At 44.1% G+C, this 22,933-nt stretch overlaps 1 protein-coding gene across 1 annotated transcript in view; it reads left to right on the forward strand.

Annotated features, from left to right (window-relative positions):
• FER1L6 (fer-1 like family member 6) overlaps positions 1 to 22,933 on the forward strand; it is a 196,272-nt gene that overhangs the window by 111,608 nt on the left and 61,731 nt on the right. The window contains exons 20-22 of the mRNA XM_002710764.6: positions 1,320 to 1,444; positions 5,936 to 6,070; positions 9,453 to 9,602. Coding sequence (XP_002710810.4) covers positions 1,320 to 1,444; positions 5,936 to 6,070; positions 9,453 to 9,602 — 410 coding nt within the window. The remainder of the gene's footprint in view (positions 1 to 1,319; positions 1,445 to 5,935; positions 6,071 to 9,452; positions 9,603 to 22,933) is intronic.

The raw sequence follows: 22,933 nt of genomic DNA on the forward strand, positions 1-22,933 counted from the left end.
ATCATGTCAGCACAAATAAACAGGGGCTCACTGCGCACAGAAGCTTGGGGAGAGACAGGTGAATGGGACTGTGTGAGGAAGTAAGAAGAAATAAGAGAAAAAAAAGCACAAGGGGCCTTGCAAGGGCCAAGGACCATAATGTCCCACAAGCCAAGAAATATAGTGAACTCAACTCCTGCTTGAGGCTTCCCCACTGAACCCCGATCTGCCCTAAACTGCAGCCCCTTCTCTCGCATGCTGTCATAGAGGTGCACTTGCTCCTGTCCTTTTCTCCCATGGCTTTTGCCTCTGCACCTGTGTCTCTTACAGGATACTTCTGGCCTCTCCAGGGAGCTCCCCAAGGGTAGGAACTGTCTTAGTTACTGTAGAATCTTTCAGACCAAGATGCCTGGTGCACAGTAGGCACTCAAAGTGACATTGGCTGGCAGAATAGAACAATGGGTGAATGGATGATTCAAAACATTTACTGGGGCCAGCACTGTGGTGCAGCAGGTTAACTCCCTGGCCTGAAGTGCCAGCATCCCATATGGGCGCCGGTTCGAGACCAGGCTGCTCTACTTCGGATGCAGCTCTCTGCTATGACCTGGGAAAGCAGTAGAAGATGGCCCAGGTCCTTGGGCTCCCGCACCCATGTGGGAGACCTGGAAAAAGCTCCTGGCGCCTGACTTTGGATCGGCACAGCTCTGTAGCCAGTTGGGAAGTGACCCATCGGATGGAGGACCTCTCTCTGTCTTTCTCTCTCTACCTCTCCTCTCTCTGTGTAGCTCTGCCTTTCAAATAAATAAATAAATCTTTAAAAAATTTTACTGAGTTGATAGAAGTAAAAACTACTTTTTGAGGAGCTTCTGCTTCTTCTTCTTCTTCTCTCTCTCTCTCTCTCTCTCTCTCTCCACAAACACACACACAACCACACAACCACACAACCACACACACCAGTGGAAACAGGAGAATGACTAAGAAGTAAAATGTGGTTGTTGTAATCAGACAGAAAATACAGTGTCTGGCCTGTGTTAGCTCTGCAAACATGGGAGAGTATTTTATCTTTGAGAGGGTCATGTTCTTCAGCTAAAAGGGGAGATAATTAGACGTATTTCACAGATTTGTTGTGGAGATCAAGACACGTGTTAGGAGCACCAGAGAATGGCTGACCCCAAACCATACCATAAGCATTAGCTCTTTCTGTCGCAGTTAGAGAAGAGTGGCTCCCAGTTTTCCCCGTTTGTTTGAGGGCACTCAGACACTGTCATGCTCAGAGCCATAGTCACACACTGCTCCTAAAAAGCCACTAATGCCTGTCACTCTCTACAATCTTCCCACAGCCCGGCATGTCTTTCAGCTCAGAGCTCACATGTACCAAGCCCGGGGCCTCATTGCAGCTGACAGCAATGGACTTTCAGACCCCTTTGCCAAAGTCACGTTCATTTCCCACTGCCAGACCACAAAGGTAAGCAGGAAACCGGCCTGCCTCCTCCTGCAGCCTGCAGTAGACCCCACCTGAGGCCAGATAAAGACAGGGGGCATGTTGCAAAATCTGTGTCTCCAGGTATACAAATATATGCCGGCAAATACAAGGGAAAGATCTGTTGTTCCACTGCAATCCATCTTCCAAGGCAAAGGGAGGAAATCTCAAGGCAAAGGAGGATTGGAAGGAAAAGTAGAACCTGGCATACTTAGAGTACCTGCAGATGGGCCAGGCACGATGTCAAGTGTGGTGGGGAAGCAACAAGAGAGAGGACAGCCTAGACAACCCCCGTGAAGCTTGGTTCCAGTCATTTTGGGGGGTGTGGCTTGGGAAGGGTCTTGGTAAGGAGGAAAGTTCTAGTTTTGTGGTCAGGAAGCTCTAGACTTATCAGCTGGGTGTGTATGTGTGTGTGTGTGTTGGGGGGGGGGGCTGTGGATTATACCCTTTCAACACCTTTGAGATTAAGAATTTCCCTCCTCCCCACATTATTGCTTCTTGATGGATGTGAGTGTTGCAGGAGCGGGGTCCATGACTGGTCCTTCTGGGCTTCCCCTCTCCTATGCCCCGAGTGCTGAAGGGCAGGAAGGGCTTCAGATCAGCACAAGTCCAGTGGGACGCCTTCCCAGTGGATCACCTCCTCCAAGGGTCCCCTCTGTTCTCTGACTGGCTGTTTGCAGAGCAGGAAGCTCAGTAAAGGACTCCCTGTCTCAGAGCCAACCCACAGAAGAAACCTGAGGTTGCCTTCCAGCCCTGTTTTCTAGCTGCCTGGGCAAACTAGAGGTTTGTCATCTTAAAATAGAGCTGTTTTGAAGAAGCAGAAAGTTAAGTGTATGCAATAATTGATAAATGGTGGCTTTTATATTGGCTGGCATTGAAAAGGCTAACATTTTTCTCTAAGGTGAGACCCATGACCTGCATGATGGATGAGACTGCATTTTGATTTATGAGGCTCAGACTGACAGCATGATATAAACCAGCATCACATCCATTCAGCCAGTGCCTGTTGAGTGCTGGCTCTGTGCCAGGTCTCATCTGGGCTCTAGGGGATGTGGGGGACCAGACCCTGCTACCATGTGATGTGTGATCCTGGCATGGATGCAGGCCTCTGGACAGGTGAACTGGCTATGGTGCAGTAAGCCCCCTCAAACTGGAATGTCTAAAGTCCCGCAAGATCCGAAGTGGAGAGAGGGCTATTTCTGTTTGGGAAGGGAGTCAAATGAGACCTCAGGAGAATGTGGTCTCATCCTCATTCAGCGACTGAGCTGGAAGAAAGGGGACAGCAGACTATTCTCTCCTTGTGTTTTGAGAAGTGGTAAATAACATGCCATTTCCTGGGACCAAGTCCAGAGTCTTCCATTTGTTGGCTGTGTGATATTAAGAAAAACCTCTTCTGTGGGTCGTCTCTAGATAGTCATGATAACCTCAGTGTACACAACTGGCACAAAGTAGGTAGCCAGTACATGGCTACTCATTTGTACAAGAACGTAGGTGGGGATGGAGTAGGCTGGCTAACAGTCCTGTATGCCAGGCACTTAATGCTCATTGTCTCAGGCAATGTTCATAGCAACTTCACAAGGTAGGAGCTAACTCTATTTAAATGAGGGAAACTAAAGTTTGGAGAGGTTACATCACCTGCCCAAGTTAGACATAGGTAGGTAATGAAATGAGGGTTCCTTCAAGGGTATCCGATTCCATACTCTGTCCACAGTATCTGAGCCCCTTCTTTATAAGTGTTGTCATAAACTCCCAGTTGACGTCATCTAACCCATTTATAATGCACAGCTCCATGAGAAAGTCCCTAAGAAATGAGGCTAATCATGGATGCCCTGGCAGAGAAGTGGGAGAACATACTTTCATTTGAGAGAGCCTCCTATTGCCTCTCAAAGGTGGCCATGTGTTCCTTTATCTCATGGGAGCAATTCTGAGAGCAGGGCAGTACCCGCACATTCAATCATGCAAATGTAAGGAGTCTTCTATGAGTCCCTGGAAACCATACATTATGAAACAACCATGCTTGGGTTTTAATTTGTTTTTGCACCCAAATAAACCTATCTTTTAATTCCATTTCCTATGAACTTTTTGGAAGTACCCTTGTAGCTGTGGAGCCCCTGCTGTGTTAGTGCCTAATGTTGTGACTAGCACATTGTAGGTGTTGAATAAATATGTGATAAATGAATGAATGAATGCTGGCCACTGGCATCTTAGCATGCAGCATGTATAGCCCAGTGCCATGGAAGATATAAAAATATTTCTACAGGAAAGCTGCTGTGAAGATAAAAAATTGTTTTGGTGTTACACTGTCAGGTGCATGCAGCAAAAGAGATCACATTTCTATTTTCAAAAGCAACAACAAAGACCAGCGTCTTTGAGACATCAGTCACTGACACAGGATAGCTTTGTACTGTGACTATCATTCCTGTTTCTTGGTTGATTGAAGCCATTCTTTTCCTGCCAGAAATGTTTGATTTTCTCTGAAATGTTACATTAAATATCTCATTGTGTCTGAGACATACAATGCTCTAAAAGTAAAAAGCATTTTTCGGAAGAAAATTGTGCAAATGTACAATACTTTTATGACTCACCTAAATAAGAACAATGAAAATGTTCTTTCATGACCACAGTGCAAATGATTTACTACCATAACTGGACACAGCTGGATGTAAAACTGAGGTGATAGTTTTATACAGCTTTTGGATCCTTGGCTGTTAGTCCAGGCCAGGTTTCTTTCCCATCCCTCCTGAAGTGAGCACTGATGGGTCAGAGAGCAATACAGGACTGCTAAGGAAATTTCCTCAGGGCCAGTAATTGCTGTGGGACTGCATTGTTAGCTTTTAATTACTGCAACTAAATGCCTAAGACAAGCTACTCACGAAGAAAGGCAGTTTACTTTGGTTTACAGTTTTGGAGATTCACAGTCCAAGATTCATAGGCCCCATTGGCTCAGCCGTGTGGTGAGGCAGGAAGATGGCTCTGGCAGAGTGTGTGTGGAGAGAGGGCAATCCCATGGTAAGCCAGGATGCAGAGAGAGAGAGAGAGAGAGAGAGAGAGAGAGGCTAGGCCTGATTCCAGATTTTATAACCAACATTCTCATGAGAAATACCTTCCCAGGGTATGCCCCATTGACCTAGAAACATGCCATGAGGCCCACCTTCTACACACCATAATTGTATTAAGTTTCCACCCTCTCAACACCATCAACACAAGCTCACGGTTTAAACTTGAAGTGTCTGCATGAGTTCTGGAGCCATATCCTATTCAAACCGTATCAGGTATATTCACCTGTGAAGTCATCTACTTGACTGAAAAACCTGGGAAGAGAGATAAATATGATTGTGGACCATTGCCAGGACCAGCCTCACATGATAACAGGGTAATTTCTGCCCAGTGCACTGCAATTCCAGCCTTCCGCTTAGTGAAGCTGACATGTTTCCAAAGAACATAGAGCAGTGGATGCAGGTCCAAATAATTCTCTCTTCATTTGAATAGGATTGCAGGGGCCTGTGAGGCCTTTAAGGCTCTAGGTCATTTACACAGAATACTTTCCTTTGTCTTTTGCTTTCTCCATCTGTATAATGGGTACAACCAACTACTAGTGTCAGGATTTGCCATCATAGCAGACAAACCCCATGAAAGAAAGATGTCTTTCAAATCATGAGGTTGTTTTAAAGACCAGGATCTTTACCTAAATCAGTAAATATCCATAAAACAATAGAATTCCAAATAAGGAATATTAAATTTTAAACCCAACTTTAGTGTTTGTATTTGATGGCAAAATCTGTGGGAGAGGGAGCAGGAGAGAGGAGGGTTGTGGGTGGGAGGGAAGTTATGGGGAAGGAAAAAGCCACTGTAATCCATAGCTGTACTTTGGAAATTTATATTTGTTAAATAAAAGTTAAAAAAATCTAATTGTTCCTAATTTAAGGATCAGAGATCTCCCCCATAGTCAGTTTTTCCATCATAAAATGAAGATAATATTAGCATCTACTTTGTGAGGGTGAATGAGGTTAGCAGGCTGGGCTTTGGTGCCCAAGTTGGATCCAAGTTCTACCACTTACCAACCCTGGACAAGTGAGCCTTAGCTTTCTGGCCTTTAAAATTTATATAAATAACTATACTGACTTTCCTGAATTATGAGCTTTGAACGCGACAGTGCATATAAAGTACAGTAACCAACACACAGTATGTGCTCAACAAAGGGTAGCTAGTGTTCTCATCACGGTACTACAGGGAGGAGGGAGTCAAAATTATGTAAGTAAGTAAGATGTTAGATACTGCTCTGCTCATGAAACTTCAGACTGTCTGCTCCTGCAGGGCAGGGAATCCTCACATCCCCCTAGCATTCAGCAGACAGCATCCATGCAGCGACTTGAGCGTTGAGTGAGTGAGCATTGGTGGCCCTCTGTAAGTGCCCATTGAATGAACCTTGGAGCCCCTTCAATCCAGTTGAATGATTCTCTTGGTCCCTCCTTGCAGATCATCCCCCAGACCCTCTCCCCAACCTGGAACCAGATGCTGCTGTTCAATGAGCTGGTGCTGCATGGAGATGAGAAGGAGCTGGTGGAGTCCCCTCCCCTGGTGGTGGTAGAGCTCTATGACAGCGATGCAGTGGTGAGTGTCCCCTGGGCCAGGGCTGACTGCCTCAGTAACAGTGGCACCGTGAGCGGTCAGGACTCTAGGTATACCGAGAGGCGATCCCAGCCTCAGAAAACAATGATTCAGAGCCAGAAAAATTTGATGATGATGATTTGTTTACTAAAGGTTTTATTTTTTTTAAGTTAGATTTCTCTATATATTACATTAAAACTGGATCTGGTTTGCAACATTGATAGACACTTCTTTAGGAATGTGTTAGTTATGTAAAGCAACTCACTGCTGCCCCCAGTCCCCAGCCGATTCTATGTTATCGCTGTTTAATAAAAATACCCATGTGTTTTGCAAACAGGAGGTTGGTACTGGTCTAGCTGGCTGGAAAAAAACTGATGGGTATGGTCACTGACTCAGCCTTTGTAATTGGAGCTCTTTTTCTTCTGGGCTGTTGTCTCTAATCCCTGTGATAACGCATTCATATCTGTGTCCTTTGTTATGATGTTAACCAACTTCTTCCTCTGCACAATTGCTTCTGTTCTGAAATCCTGGGGGAGACTCAAAACTTACTGCAAGATTTTTCTTAACTTACTAAGACAATTTTTTTTTTCCTTTTGAATTAAGAAGTCTAAAGTGAAAGGCAGTTTTCCTTATTTTACTTTTTGTCTCTGCATCTCGGGAGGCTGTAGTAGCACAGATATATGAGGGTACTTTAAAAGCTTCATGGAAAATAGCTTTTATGAATTTCCCACGAAGTAGTTGAAGACTGCCTTGTATTAATTGTGACAGTTATTCCAAGAAGCCTTCCTGAATAATCCTGCCAAGTGCACTCCTGACAGCAAGGTCAGGAGGGAATTAGGTCATAGAAGGCGAGCAGGGACCTCTGAGAGCATGAGGCTCTTGCTTCCAAGACACAGCAAGGTTAAAAACCTTCTCCAAGGTCACAGCCACCTGGAGGCAAGAACCAAGGCTTGAGTACATGTTTCCCTGACCCTGTCCCCCTGCATGTGTGGTGGCTACTGTGGCAATCTCCCCTATACACACACACTGATTCTTCACATCTCTCCCTTCCTCTGGGCCCCATACCTCTGCCATAAATTGGAATATATATCTATATATGTATATGTACATACATACATAAGAATTTCTGCCACTCAGTATATTAATACAGATTTCCTGTAGGGAAGGCAACAGATAAACGCCTTTTCAATGCTGTTCCTCACAACAGGCTTCCCCTGGAAGTGTTTGCTGTCTATTTGAAAGGCAATGATTGCCAGCCATCAAGCATCTTTGAAAGTCCCTGCGACATCAGCCTCCCAGTGCCTGCATTTCTCTTTGCTCCCCTGTTGTCTTCCATTTCCTTTATCTCTCTCTCTCTCTCTCTCTCTTTTTTTTTTTTTTGATTGCCTTTCCTGGACATACCCTAAGTCAAAATCTTTTCAGAAGAAAAAAAGCTTGTATTCTTGAATCTAAAAGAAAAGAAAATGTGAAAGCTTGCACTTCCCTTCTGGAAAAGCATGAGTGGATATGCAAAAGATTTTGTTCAAACCTGTGGGTTGCTTCTAAATGGTGCCCCAAACATGGTGGTGATTGAATGATTAGAATTGGGCAGCCAGCCTGTGCTTCCAGTCCAGAGTTTTCTCTCATTTCCCAGAGGCTTTTACCTCTTGTGAGGGGCTGCTGGATCTAAAAGATGAGCTTCTCTCTGGTAAACTGATTGCTTGGGTGTATGTTTACCCTTTTTTTTTTCCAAATGGTAATTTGAATGAACCATTCCTAGGTGGTATAATGGACAAATTACTGGGCAGACACTCACTTTATGTCCAGCTACCCCGACTCCACCCATATTGGAAGCAGGTATAACCCCACCACAGGATACCAGCAGACAACTTTGTTCATGTTCAAGCCTAGCTGAACAGAAGTCCCATTTCTATCCAGCTGCGCTGCCTTCCGTAGCTGGGGGTACAGGTGCTGGTTCATGAGTCTGAAGGCAGTGAAGCGGTGTGGCTGTGAAGACCAAACTCCAGCTAAAACAGAATGTGGCTGCAGTGCCTTCACTGTGGAGGTCACTGATCCAACAACCTTCACGCAGCACGTGTGCATTGAGGGTCTTCCTTGGACCAGGGGACAGAGCAGTGAAGACTGCACACAGCTCCCTCTCCCCGTGGAGCTTGCATTTCTGGGTTTCTGGGATAGCAAAGGAGAGTGGTTGGTCCAGGCCATGGTACTCCTAGGGGAATGTGGATGCGGGCTCCTGGGAGCTAGACTCGGGAATTCTTAGACAGTTCTTAAAGAAACTTACAGCCTATCTATCTGTCTATCCAGCTGTCTGTCTATCTATGTATCATCTATATTGATCTGTTGATTTGTATCTAGATAGATACAGTTTATAGATATTTTAATATCCTCCTTTTACTACCAAGAAAAATAGGGCAGAGCAACCTTATCACTGAAATGTATTGACCTCCTCCTCCTCCTCCTCCTTCTTTTTCATCATCATCATCATCATCATCATCATCATCACCATCTTAGCTTGTATCAGCCATTTGTTGTATACCAGTTACTGTGCAAATCATATATAACATTACATTACACTTCACCACTCAATTAATATTATTATTTTTGACCCCTTTTTAGTTATGAGGCTTAAAAAGTTCAAGCGTCTGACCTGAAGCCACCGAGATAGGAAATAGCAGATTAAAAAAAAAAGATTTATTTGTTTATTTGAAAGGCAGAGTTTACAGAAAGTGAGAGGGAGAAACAGAAATACAGCTTCCATCTGCTGGTTCACTCCCCAACTGGCTGCAGCAGCCAGAGTTGGGCCAGTCCAAAGCCAGGCAAGTCTCCCAAGTGGATGCAGGGACCTAACGATGTGGGCCACATCCTCTGCTTTCCCAGGCGCATTAGCAGGGAGCTGGATTGGAAATGAAGCAGCCAGGACACGAACTGGTGCCATAGGGGATGGTGGGACTGCAGGTGGCAGCTTTACTTGCTACGCCACAGCACTGGCTCTGAAAGTAACAGATTTGAGAATTTAATGCAGCTTTGCCAAATCTCATGTTCCCAGCAACAGTGTCCTATCCTGGAGATCCTTTGGAATGTTTTCTGCCACTTAATTTTTCCCTTCCAGTCTACCCTAATGATTATTTTAACTTTAGAGTCCAGTCCTCAAGGAGAGAGATAGTCCCTCTGATGAACCTCTTCGTGTTTTCCCGGGGAGCCTGAGTGGATCCCCTCTGCTTCTCAAGCTCGTTGAAACAGGAAAGAGTCTCTCGGAAGAAGAAGAAACAAGACAGAAGCCAAGAGGGAGATACTGATGCTGACAGTCTGGGGAAGATCATTTGCAAAATTGTGCTGATGTGGGTGAGAACCAGGTGGACAAAATGTCATTTCTTTTCTGCCTTAGGGGAAGCCAGAATATTTGGGTGCCACGGTGGCTGCTCCTGTTGTGAAGCTAGCTGACCAAGACTATGAGCCACCCAAGCTCTGCTATCACCCCATCTTCTGTGGGAACCTCTCTGGAGGGGACCTCCTTGCTGTGTTTGAACTGCTACAGGTAAGTGAACCAGATGTTACACCTGTTCTGTGTGTCTACCTGGTCCACCCGGCCAGAGAAGCAGCCTTGCTGGAAATTCCACTCCAGTGAAGCTGTGCCTGGTCTCGTTGCTGTCATGTGTCTGGGAGTGCCCCCTTCTGGGGGTCTGAGAGGTGCCACTTAGGGACTCAGGTGACTCAGAATCCTGTAGGCTTGGCCAACAGTGCTTGAGAACCCCATGTGTGGGTTCCTGCGTTCCATACAGAACAGAAAAGGATGTGAAGGGGGAAGGGAGCAAATGTTTGTGGGCATTTACTCAGGCACCTTTTACTGTCTCATACGCCTTTCATCGCATGAGGCCTGCCCCAGTCCTGCAGGGATGGGTAGTATAATTCCCATTTTACAGATAGTAAAATGAGGGCCAGAGCTGACTGACTTACCTCCTCATGTGGCTGGTGGGCGGTTGAGCTGAGGACTGAACTCCTCATGCTGTACCACATTTCCTGCAGACAAGTAACTTGGTCCTAAGACCTAGTAGAATTCATGAACATGTGTCTAGAATGACTTTTTCAGAAAGCAGAAGCAGAATACGGGTAAGGGAATTGAGAACCTCACTGTCCAGTAGATGACCTAACAGGATATGGAAGCAACTGGAAGTGAACATTTTCCAGTTTGCCTTTGGAACACCAGTCCCTCCAAAAATAGTGAAAAGAAAGCCTAGGAAATACTTCACACTGTGTATCTCAATAACATTGTTTTTATTTCCATTGCTTTTATTTTAAAGGTTATTTTCCTTTTAGATCAAGTATATATATTTTTTAACCTAGTAACATGAAATTTTCTTTTTAAAAATATAACTGGGTCTAATTTTTTAAAAAACGTGGTTACCAAATAACAGTAGAAGTGGTAAAGAGGCTGGGGAATGACTGACTTGGGAAAAGTCACTCTGGTTCAGGCTGGCTTTTGCACCTGGCGGAGCTGGAGCTCAGGGCTGACTGACTTGGATTGATTATATGAAGCTGTTCTCCAAGTGCTCTGGGCCAGAGTCTCCTCCACCTGTCAGCGAGGGCTGAACTGGTGGTTCCGTAGAGGCCCTAGGAGGACCAGCTCTCTGAGGTCTGTGGTCCCAGCTCTCCTCTCCCCCATTCTGTACTGAGTGGGTGCACTGGGGGAGAGACCCTGCTGCTTGCCAATAGCTGATTTAGAGGAAGAAGCATGTAGCCTGAGAGATACAATTTATTAGGGCTTCATCAGCTTGTCTTCTCACTGGGTCACTTGTTCAGAAGGTGATTTGATCATCAGCGTGACTGTCTTATCTTTTGGATCTTGTACATGCTGAGCAAGCTGGGCTGGAAAAGGCTTTCATCGGTCACCAGCTGCTCTCAGTTTCAGCTGTGGGTGACTTACCTGGCTTCTCCCCGTCTCAGAAAAAGGATGCAGTGTATTTGTCCTTCTATGCAGCAGAAAAAATGTATTCCTTGCATTTCCTCCCCTGTGCTACCTGGCTCCCAGTCCTGGCTCATAGCCCTGCTGTTTTCCCAGCTAGACTCTCTGGCTTGAAAATTCAGAGTTGGCCCTAGTTCCTCACGCTGTGTCTGCAGTGTTCACAGCGAGGCCAGCCTTGTGGATTGCTCCTTGAAGGGCTCAAGTCTTCCCTGTTACTGTGGCCTCTTTTAGTTCTCATCTGATTGCTGCATTGGCCTCTTTGCTGGCCCACTGGCCTCCTGTGCTTTTCCTGTCTACTGGCTCCTTCACATTGCCTCCAGAACACAAGTTGGTCATACCATTCTCCTCTGCAGAAATCCTCAGTGGCTCCCCACTTCTTACCCATGGAACAGTCCCTGAAGTCTTTCTTAAGAGAATACCAGATTCTCTAGATACAATAAAAATAATGTTTGAGAAATGTATCCTATCATATGACTATTGGGGATTAGAAATGTATCATATCATATGACTATTGGAGATTAGAAGTTTTTATTTTTTTATTTTTATTTATTTAATTTATTTATTTTTTTGACAGGCAGAGTTAGACAGTGAGAGAGAGAGACAGAGAAAGGTCTTCCTTACGTTGGTTCACCCCCCAAATGGCCACTATGGCTGGCGCGCTGCACTGATCCAAAGCCAGGAGCCAGGTGCTTCCTCCGGGTCTTCCATGAGGGTGCAGGGCCCAAGCACTTGGGCCATTCTCCACTGCCCTCCCAGGTCACAGCAGAGAGCTGGACTGGAAGAGGAGCAACCAGGACAGAATCTAGTGCCCCAACCGGGACTAGAACCCGGGGTACCAGCGCCGCAGGCAGAGGATTAGCTTAGTGAGCTGTGGTGCTGGCCTAGAAATGCCTATTAATATGGTAAAGATTCCAAGAAGTCCCAAGAAGTTCTGCCATAAAGGACTTTTTAAAAAATTTCTTTTCAAAACCCAATATCCAAATGTTTTTGACCACAGTTTTTTGTTTTTTTTTTTTTTGCATAATAACTGTTAATATCCCATGAAGAGAAAAATTCAGCCTAGGACATGTGACATTTCCAAAGATTGGCTGATAGACACTCCCAGTGGTTTGTCTTCAGACCACTTTCTAAGGCTCATATTTTAGCATATTCCTTTACATATACTGTGTCCTCTTTACCTAGCTGACTCAGAATTCCCTCATCTCAGAACTCAGATGTACTCTTCTCCTTTTAGTCATTCTGTTAACTCATTCTGAACTATCTGCCTACTCTGCCCACTCCAAGTTCTACCATCCCATGTACCTTTCTGTGAAAATGATCAACATCAAAATTCAGAACGAGAGATGACTCTGTAGGATAGGTGTTGTGGCAAAGTAGGCGTTGCGGCACTACTTGGGATGCCCACATTTCATATCAGAGTGCCTGGGTTCATGTACACACTCAACTTTCGATTCAGTATTCTTGCTCATGTACACCTTGTATGGCAGCTGGTGTCAGCCAAGTGCTTGGGTCCCTGCCACAGATGGAGTTCTGGGCCCCTGGGTTTGGCTTCATACAGCCCTGGCTGTTGTAGGCATTTGGGAAATGAACCAGGGGATAGATGATCTCTGTCTCTTTCCCTCTGCATTTCAACTCTTCCAGGAAGCTTTCCCCACCCTACCTCATTCAAATATTCTCTCCTCTTCCATCCTGTTTTTCTATTTAGTTTGGACTATGGGAAAGTCAGTTTACAGGTTAGTTTTTTCCATTACTTTGTAATGATTATGAAGGCAACGAATGCTTCACTCATTCCATCACATATTACCTGAGTGTCTCTTAAGGCACCAGATATGTTCTTAACAAAACAAGCAAATCTCCGTGCCCTCCTGGGGTTTATTGCTAGTGAGGAAGAGACAATAGGCAGCACTGTGTAAATGATATTATGACATCAATATACAAATCATAGAGTTTGTTACAGTGTGGTGAGTGCTGAGGAAAAAAGGTAAAGCAATAGGAAGTGTACCCACCTGTGTGTTGGGAACAGGGACAGAGTTGACACTTTAGGCACCAAGGGAAGTCTCACTGAGAAAGTGGTGTTCAGGTCGAGGCCTGAGGAGGGGAGGAACTGTGCCATGAAGACAACTGGGCAAGAGCCTTTGGTGCAGAGGGAACAGCCAACACCAGACCCTAGGTACACTCAGGAGGAGGCTGATGCAGGTGCAGTGGAGTTGGGTGGGGGGAGGGCATGGGATGAGGTTAGGGTGAGAGAGCACATGGAGCCTTGTGGGCACTTTGACTTTTATCTGGGAGAGACTGGAAGGCAAGAGAGGGTTTCCAACGTTATGTTGAGCACAATGGGTGCTGGGCCAAGTACATTCTGATGGGGAAACGGGGAAGCTGGAAGGCCAGTTGGGAGATTCTTAAAATCATGCAGACTGGAGACAAGGGTGGTTTAGATCAGGATTGTAACCTTGGAAAGGAAGAGAGATGGAATGTGGGCGGACATATATGAATGGCAGAGTCCACAGGATTGGAAGTGAGATGCAAGATTCATCTTCACGTCACACATAGGAGCCAACAATGTTTTGTCCATAATAATTTCTCAATAAAATATTGTAGAATGTATTTATTCACTTGTTCAATTAATAAACCTTTGTATGGGGCAGATTTCAACTTTCAGACCATTATCTGGGCCACTCACAGCACCTCTGCCTGCTGTTCTCTCAAAATTGTCTTGTTTTGAAACTTTTGCCTCCTCTTCCTTTAAGCTCCCCTTCTCTGTATTTAAAACACTCATTTAAAAATAGTTTTGTAATTGTCCTCTTATTTTTAGAACCCTCTCTCTCCTTTCAGAAATTTCCTCTTATTTGCTGTTTGAATATTCTAAAAAAGTTACCTTCCTTGCCTAGAATGTTTTTTTTTTCCTGAATAAAAAAATACCTGTAAACATGATGGTTTAAGACAGTAAACACTTATTATCTTGTGGTTCTGGAAGTCATAAGTATGAAAGGATCTCACGGAACTGAAGTCGATGTGTTAGCAGGGCTGATTTCCTTCTGGAAGCCCCAGGGAGTCTGTGTCCTTGCCTTGTGCAGCTTCTGGGACCTACCTGCATCCCTTGGTTTGTGGCCCCTTCCTCCATCTTCAAACTGGCAGTGTGATGTCTCTCTCTCCCTCTCCCTCTCCCCCTCTCCTCTCCTCTCGCTCTCCCTCTCCCTCTCCCCCTCTCCTCTCCCTCTCCTCTCCCTCTCTCCTCCTTTCCCCTCCCTCTCTCCTCCCTCCCCCACCCTCTCCCTCTCCTCCTCTCCTCCCCTCCCCACTCTCCTCTCCTCTCCTCTCCTCTCCTCTCCTCTCCTCTCCTCTCCTTTCTTTCTCGCTCCTGCTTCCATTACTTCCATTGTCACATCTGCTCTGACTCTGATCTTCCTACCTCCCCCTTAAAAGGATCCTTGTCATTAGATTGGGCCTGCCCAGATAACCCACGATGTCCTCCTCATCTGAACACCCTTAATTCACCCATGTCTTCCATGTGCCTTTTGTCATGTAAGGCAGTATATTCATAGATTCTGGGGATTGTAATGTGGAAATAATTCCCAACTTCTAGAAAGATCTCCTTAGCCTTCCTTTAGGACTATTTTACCATATATGTATCAGGAAGGATCGAGTTGCCTGCTACTGGTTTTAGCAAAGTGCAACCCAGTGATTGTGGGCATTTGAGAAGTAAGCTCTCTTTCTTTCTTTTGTTTTTTATTTTTGCCAGGCAGAGTTAGACAGTGAGAGAGAGAGACAGAGAAAGAGTTACAGACAGAGAGAGAGAGACACAGAGAGAGAGAGACAGAGAGAAAGATCTTCCTTTCGTTGTTCATTCCCCTAATGGCTGCCACGGCTGGCGCTGCATCAATATGAAGCCAGGAGCTGGGTACTTCCTCCTGGTCTCCCATGCGGGTGCAGGGACCCAAGCACTTGGGCCATTCTCCTCTGCCCTCCCGGGCCACAACAGAGAGCTGGACTGGAAGAAGAGCAACCGGGACTAGTACCTGGAGCCCCGACCGGGACTAGAACCCGAGGTGCCAGCGCCACAGGTGGAGGATTAGCCAAGTGAGCCACAGCGCCGGCCCACACTCTCTCTTTCAAATAATAATAATGATAAAAAGATTAAGATGCCTTGAAGATGAGCCCCAATCTTTTTTTTTTCTTTTTCTTTTTTTTTTTTAACTTTTATTTAATGCATATAAATTTCCAAAGTACGACTTATGGATTACAATGGCTTCCCCCCAATACCGTCCCTCCCACCCACAACCCTCCCCCCTCCCACTCCCTCTCCCCTTCCATTCACATCAAGATTCATTTTCGATTATCTTAATATACAGAAGATCAGCTTAGTATACATTAAGTATGGATTTCAACAGTTTGCTCCCACACAGAAACATAAAGTGAAAAATAATAGATGATTTTTTTTAAATGATGATGAAATCAGATCAGACCTATTGTCATGTTTAATCCCAGTGAGAGTCAAGTTGGGAATTGATAATTTCTTTTTTTTTTTTTTTTTACAGAGGATCAGTTTAGTATGCATTAAGTAAGGATTTCAACAGTTTGCACCCCCATAGAAACACAAAGTGAAATATATTGTTTGAGTACTCGTTATAGCATTAAATCTCAATGTACAGCACATTAAGGATAGAGATCCTACATGAGGAGTAAGTGCACAGTGACTCCTGTTGTTGACTTTACCAATTGACACTCCCGTCTATGGCATCAGTAATCTCCCTATGCTCCAGTCATGAGTTTCCAAGGCTATGGAAGCCCTCTGAGTTCTCCGACTCTTATCTTGTTTAGACAAGGTCATAGTCAAAGTGGAGGTTCTCTCCTCCCTTCAGAGAAAGGTACCTCCTTCTTTGATGACCTGTTCTTTCCACTGGGATCTCACTCGCAGAGATCTTTTGCCAGAGTGTCTTGGCTTTCCATGCCTGAAATACTCTCATGAGCTTTTCAGCCAGCTCCGAATGCCTTTAGGGCTGATTCTGTGGCCAGAGTGCTATTTAGGACATCTGCCATTCTATGAGTCTGCTGAGTATCTCACTTCCCATGTTGGATCACTCTCCCCTTTATTTACTCCATCAGTTAGCGTTAGCACGTACTAGACCTGTCTATGTGCTCCCTTTGACTCCCAGTCCCTTCACCATGACCAACTGTGAACTGAAACTGATCACCTGGAACAGTGAGATGGCATTGGTACATGCCACCTCGATGGGATTGAATTGGAATCCCCTGGTATGCTTCCAACTCCACCACTTGGGGCAAGTCAGCCTGAGCATGTCCCAAATTATACATCTCTTCCCTCTCCCATTCCCACCACCATGTTCAACAGGGATCACATTTCAGTTAATTTTCAACACTTAAGAATAACTGTGCATCAATTACAGATCTAAACCAGTCATATTAAGTAGAACAGATAAAAAAACTACTAAGAGGGATAATGTATTTAGTTGTTCATTAACAGTCAGGGCTATGCTGATCAAGCCACCATTTCCCATAGTGTCCACCTCACTCCAACAGGTTTCCCTCTTGGTGTTCAGTCAGTCGTCACCGATCAGGGAGAACATATGGTATTTGTCCCTTTGGGACTGGCTTATTTCACTCAGCATGATGTGTTCCAGATTCCTCCATTTTGTTGCAAATGACTGGATTTCGTTGTTTCTTACTGCGGTATAGTATTCTAAAGAGTACATATCCCATAATTTCTTTATCCAGTCTATTGTTGATGGGCATTTAGGTTGGTTCCAGGTCTTAGCTATTGTGAATTGAGCTGCAATAAACATTAGGGTGCAGACCTCTTTTTTGTTTGCCAATTTAAATTCCTTTGGGTAAATTCCAAGGAGTGGGATGGCTGGGTCGAACGGTAGGGTTATCTTCAGGTTTCTGAGGAATCTCCAGACTGACTTCCATAGTGGCTTGACCAGTTTGCATTCCCACCAACAGTGTGTTAGTGTCCCTTTTTCCCCACATCCTCGCCAGCATCTGTTGTTGCTAGATTTCTGCATGTGAGCCATTCTAACCGGGGTGAGGTGAAACCTCATTGTGGTTTTGATTTGCATTTCCCTGATTGCTAATGACCTTGAACATTTTTTCATGTGCCTGTTGGCCATTTGGATTTCCTCTTTTGAAAAATGTCTATTGAGGTCCTTGGCCCATCTCTTAAGTGGGTTGTTGGTTTTGTTTTTGTGGAGTTTCTTGATCTCTTTGTAGATTCTGGTTATCAACCCTTTGTCTGTTGCATAGTTTGCAAATATTTTTTCCCATTCTGTCGGTTGTCTTTTCACTCTCCTGACTGTTTCTTTTGCAGTACAAAAACTTCTCAATTTGATGCAATCCCAATAGTTGATTTTGGCTTTGACTGCCTGTGCCTCCCGGGTCTTTTCCAGAAATTCTTTGCCTGTGCCAATATCTTGAAGGGTTTCTCCAATGTTCTCTAGTAACTTGATGGTGTCAGGTCGTAGATTTAGGTCTTTAATCCATGTTGAGTGGATTTTTGTGTAAGGTGTAAGGTAGGGGTCTTGCTTCATGATTCTGCACGTGGAAATCCAATTTTCCCAGCACCATTTATTGAATAGACTGTCCTTGCTCCAGGAATTAGTTTTAGATCCTTGATCAAATATAAGTTGGCTGTAGATGTTTGGGTTGATTTCTGGTGTTTCAATTCTGTTCCATTGGTCTATCCATCTGTTTCTGTACCAGTACCATGCTGTTTTAATTACAACTGCCCTGTAGTATGTCCTGAAATCTGGTATTGTGATGCCTCCGGCTTTGTTTTTGTTGTACAAGATTGCTTTAGCTATTCGAGGTCTCTTGTGCCTCCATATAAATTTCAGCACCATTTTTTCCAGATCTGAGAAGAAGGTCTTCGGTATCTTGATTGGTATTGCATTGAATCTGTAAATTGCTTTTGGGAGAATGGACATTTTGATGATATTGATTCTTCCAATCCATGAGCATGGAAGATTTTTCCATTTCTTGGTATCCTCTTCTATTTCTTTCTTTAAGGTTTTGTAATTTTCATCGTAGAGATCTTTAACGTCCTTGGTTAAGTTTATTCCAAGGTATTTGATTGTTTTTGTAGCTATTGTGAATGGGATTGATCTTAGAAGTTCTTCCTCAGCCATGGCATTGTCTGTGTATACAAAGGCTGTTGATTTTTGTGCATTGATTTTATACCCTGCTACTTTGCCAAACTCTTCTATGAGTTCCAATAGTCTCTTAGTAGAGTTCTTTGGGTCCCCTAAATACAGAATCATGTCATCTGCAAAGAGGGATAGTTTGAGTTCTTCCTTCCCAATTTGTATCCCTTTAATTTCTTTTTCTTGCCTAATAGCTCTGGCTAGAACCTCCAGAACTATATTGAATAGCAGTGGTGAGAGTGGGCATCCCTGTCTGGTTCCAGATCTCAGTGGAAATGCTTCCAACTTTTCCCCATTCAATAGGATGTTGGCTGTGGGTTTTTCATAGATTGCTTTGATTGTATTGAGGAATGTTCCTTCCAAACCCAGTTTGCTTAGAGTTTTCATCATGAACGGGTGTTGTATTTTATCAAATGCTTTCTCGGCATCTATTGAGATAATCATATGGTTTTTCTTCTGCAGTCTGTTAATGTGGTGTATCACATTGATTGTCTTGCGCACATTAAACCATCCCTGCATACCAGGGATAAATCCCACTTGGTCTGGGTGGATGATCTTTCTGATGTGTTGTTGCATTCTATTGGCGAGAATTTTATTGAGGATTTTTGCATCTATGTTCATCAGGGATATTGGTCTGTAATTCTCTTTCAGTGCTGCATCTTTTTCCGGCTTAGGAATTAAGGTGATGCTGGCTTCATAGAAAGAATTTGGGAGGACTCCCTCTTCTTCGATTGTTCTGAATAGTTTGAGAAGAATTGGAGTTAGTTCTTCTTTAAACGTCTGGTAGAATTCAGCAGTGAATCCATCTGGTCCTGGGCTTTTCTTTGTTGGGAGGGCCTTTATTACTGTTTCAATTTCTGTCTCAGTTATGGGTCTGTTTAGGTTTTCGATGTCTTCCTGGTTCAATTTAGGCAGGTTGCATGTGTCCAGGAATCTATCCATTTCTGATAGGTTTCCCTGTTTGCTGGCATACAAGTCCTTGTAGTAATTTCTGATGATTCTTTTTATTTCTGTGGTGTCTGTTGTTACATTTCCTTTTTCATCTCTGATTTGATTGATTTGGGTCTTTTCTCTTCTTTTTTTAGTTAGTTGGGCCAATGGGGTGTCAATTTTGTTTATTTTTTCAAAAAACCAGCTCTTCGTTTGGCTGATTTTTTGTAATGTTTTTCTTGATTCAATCCTGTTGATTTCTTCTCTGATTTTAATTATTTCTCTTCTCCTACTAGATTTGGGTCTGGTTTGCTGTAGGTTTTCTAGATCCTTGAGGTGAATTGAAAGCTCATCTATTTGGTGTCTTTCCAATTTCTTGATGTAGGCACCTATTGATATAAACTTTCCTCTTAACACTGCTTTTGCTGCATCCCATAAGTTTTGGTATGTTGTGCTGTTATCCTCATTTACTTCCAGAAAGTTTTTGATTTCTCTTTTGATTTCTTCTATGACCCATTGTTCATTCAGGAGCATGTTGTTCAATCTCCATGTGTTTGCGTATGCTCTAGGGATTCCTGAGTTGCTAATTTCCAACTTCATTCCTTTATGGTCTGAGAAGTGGCATGGTATGATTCTAATTCTTTTGAATTTGCTGAGGCTTGCTTTATGGCCTACTATGTGGTCAATCCTAGAGAAGCTTCCATGTACTGCTGAGAAGAATGTAAAATCTTTAGCTGTAGGATTGAAAGTTCTATATATATCTGTTAGATCCATTTGGGCTATAGTGTCATTTAAATCTACTGTATCCTTGTTGATCTTCTGACCGGATGATCTGTCTATTTCTGAGAGTGGAGTATTGAAGTCCCCCAGTACTACTGTATTGGGGTCTAAGTCTCCCTTTAAGTCCGTTAATAAATCTTTTAGATAAACTGGTGCCCTGTAGTTAGGTGCATATACATTGATAATTGTTATATCTTCCTGTTGAATTGATCCCTTAATCATGATATAGTGTCCCTCTTTGTCTCTCTTAACAGTTTTTGTGGTAAAGTTTATGTTGTCCGATATTAAGATGGCTACGCCCGCTCTTTTTTCATTTCTGTTGGCATGGTATATCTTTTTCCAGCCTTTCACTTTCAGTCTGTATGGATCTTTGTTGGAAAGATGTGTTTCTTGTAAGCAGCAAATAGATGGGTTTTGTTCCTTAACCCAATCAGCCAATCGGTGTCTTTTAACTGGACAGTTCAGGCCATTCACGTTCAAAGTGACTAATGATAAGTGGTAACTTTGCCCTGCCATTTGCCAAAGATAAGTTCTAATATATGCTTTGAATTCCCTGTGATCTTTTGCTGTGAGGTTTCCTTCCTTGGTTTCCTTCCTTTACCTTCTTTCATATTGATGACCGTGTTTCTGTGTTTCTGTGTGTAACACATCTTTAAGCATCTTTTGCAGGGCTGGACGAGTGGCAACAAATTCTTTCAATTTCTGTTTGCAATGAAAAGTCTTTATTTCACCTTCATTCACAAATGATAGCTTTGCAGGATATAATATTCTGGGCTGGCAGTTGTTCTCTCTTAGTACCTGGGCTATATCTCGCCATTCCCTCCTAGCTTGTAGAGTTTCTGATGAGAAGTCAGCTGTGAGTCTGATTGGAGATCCTCTGAGAGTAATTTGACGTTTCTCTCTTGCACATTTTAGGATCTTTTCTTTATGTTTCACTGTGGAGAGTTTAATTACAACGTGTCATGGTGAGGGTCTCTTTTGGTCGTGTTTATTAGGGGTTCTGTGGGCTTCCTGTACTAGGATTTCTCTGTCCTTCTCCAAACCTGGGAAATTTTCTGCTAATATCTCACTAAAAAGGCCTTCTAATCCTTTCTCCCTCTCCATGCCTTCAGGAACTCCTAGAACCCGAATGTTGGGTTTTTTAATAGTATCCTGAAGATTCCCGACAATATGTTTCAGATTTCTAATTTCCTCTTCTTTTCTTTGGTCTGACTGTATCCTTTCCTGTTCTCTGTCTTCTAAGTCCGATATTCTCTCTTCTGCTTCACCCATTCTGTTTGTAAGGCTCTCTATTGTGTTTTTCATTTGATCTATTGAATTCTTCACTTCAGTCACTATCACAGTTTCCTGTTGTACTAGTTGTTTCGTTTCATTTTGATTCCTCCTTAATATTTCATTTTCACGAGAGAGATTTTCTATCTTGTCCATTAAGGATTTGTGTAGTTCAAGAATTTGTTTTTGAGAACTTCTTAATGTCCTTAACAATTTTTTGAGATCTGCTTCTTGCATTTCTTCTATGTCATCATCTTCATAATCTTGAATTGGGGTGTCTTTTTCATTTGAGGGCGTCATGGTGACTTCCTTGTTTTTATTACCTCGGTTTTTGCGTTTGTTATTTGGCATATTGGAGATATTTGGTTTCTTCACTGTGGTGCTTTTTCTTGTTATACTATGACTCTAGATTAAGTGGACTATCTGTTTTTGATGGAGCCTTAGGGCTTGAGATGGGTGTGGCCTGAGAGCTCTGTTTGGTGTGCCAAAGGTGACACTCCCAGGTTGGGCGTGGTAAATCTCTCTCTCTCTCTTTCTTTCTTTCTTTTTTTTTTTTTTTTTTTTTTTTTTTTTTTTTTTGATTCAAAAGGGAAGTAATTCCGCACAGCTGAACGAAGTTGGAGGTAGTTAGCAGGCAAATGATATACTCACAGGAGCCAGAGATCGGAAGCTCTTTCCCAAGATCCCCACAGGGAATCTGTTCGGCCCTCAGAGTGGGCTCAAATTCTCCTTCAGCCTCCCACTGGGTTGCCAAAGTTACGGAATTGTAGCGTCTCTGGAGAGTGCTCACGTGAATTCCGTGAGTTCTCTCCCCCACCGTCTCTTTTTTCACAGTCTCAGTTCAGTAGCACTACAAATTTACTAGCTCCTAATCTCCTGTTAATTCGCCCCGCCCAGAGTCAGGTTTTTCTGCTAGGCTCAGGGCCGGTGCAGACCTGAGGTCGCTCTGCTTATGACGTATGTCCAAGATGGCGCCTGCTCTTTGTCTTGCTCGCCCTTGAGAGGTGAGCGGAGAGAGAGAAACCCGTGTCCGTACTAGTCACCCTTTTTTTTTTTTTTCTCTCTCTCTCTCTCTTCCAGTTAGCCTTGTGAACTTCCCCCCCCCCCCCGGGGGTCGTTCCCTCTAGTCTCCTCTCTCCGCTTGCCTGCCGGTGTCTCGGGCTATTGAGGTTCGGCTCACCTCGCGTTCCAGCGCTGGTGTGTTGAGTCTGCCGCTGATGTCCCGAACTGTGGGTTCCCACGCTCTCCACGCAGGTCCGCTGTGAGTCACGCGTTCCGGAAGAGTTTCTTCTGCTGTTTCCTCCCCTACTCTTCCTTGAACCTGCAGTATCTCCACTTTTATTAAACTATCTCTCCCCAGACTGAGCCCCAATCTTTACCAGAGTCAGTAATTTGCAGCTTACCCTGGCTCCTTGGGAACTTCCTGTGTGCCAGAAGGTGTGTCAAGGGCTCTACATGGTGCCCCAGTGATTGTTCACAGCTGCTCCCTGAATTAGGTGTCACTGTCTTCACTTTATCAATGACAGAACCGAGACTCAGAAACACTGAGAAACCCGTCCAAGTTCTCACAGCTGGTGAACAGTAGGGCCCAGGGCTGGTCCTTAACCATGTACCAAACAGGAGATATCACAGAAGTGCAGATGCTGGGCTGAGGGAGACAGCAGAGGAGAGAGGCTCTGGAGGCTCCAGGACAGGGGAGGGACTGGCGTTGTGTGTGACTGCAACACGAGCCTCCCCTTAAATTCTGCATCCTGGGCACCTCACTTG

This window comes from Oryctolagus cuniculus, chromosome 6 (assembly GCF_051225735.1).
Source record: "Oryctolagus cuniculus isolate XC-2025 breed Fujian yellow rabbit chromosome 6, ASM5122573v1, whole genome shotgun sequence".
Classification (NCBI taxonomy): Eukaryota; Metazoa; Chordata; class Mammalia; order Lagomorpha; family Leporidae; genus Oryctolagus; species Oryctolagus cuniculus.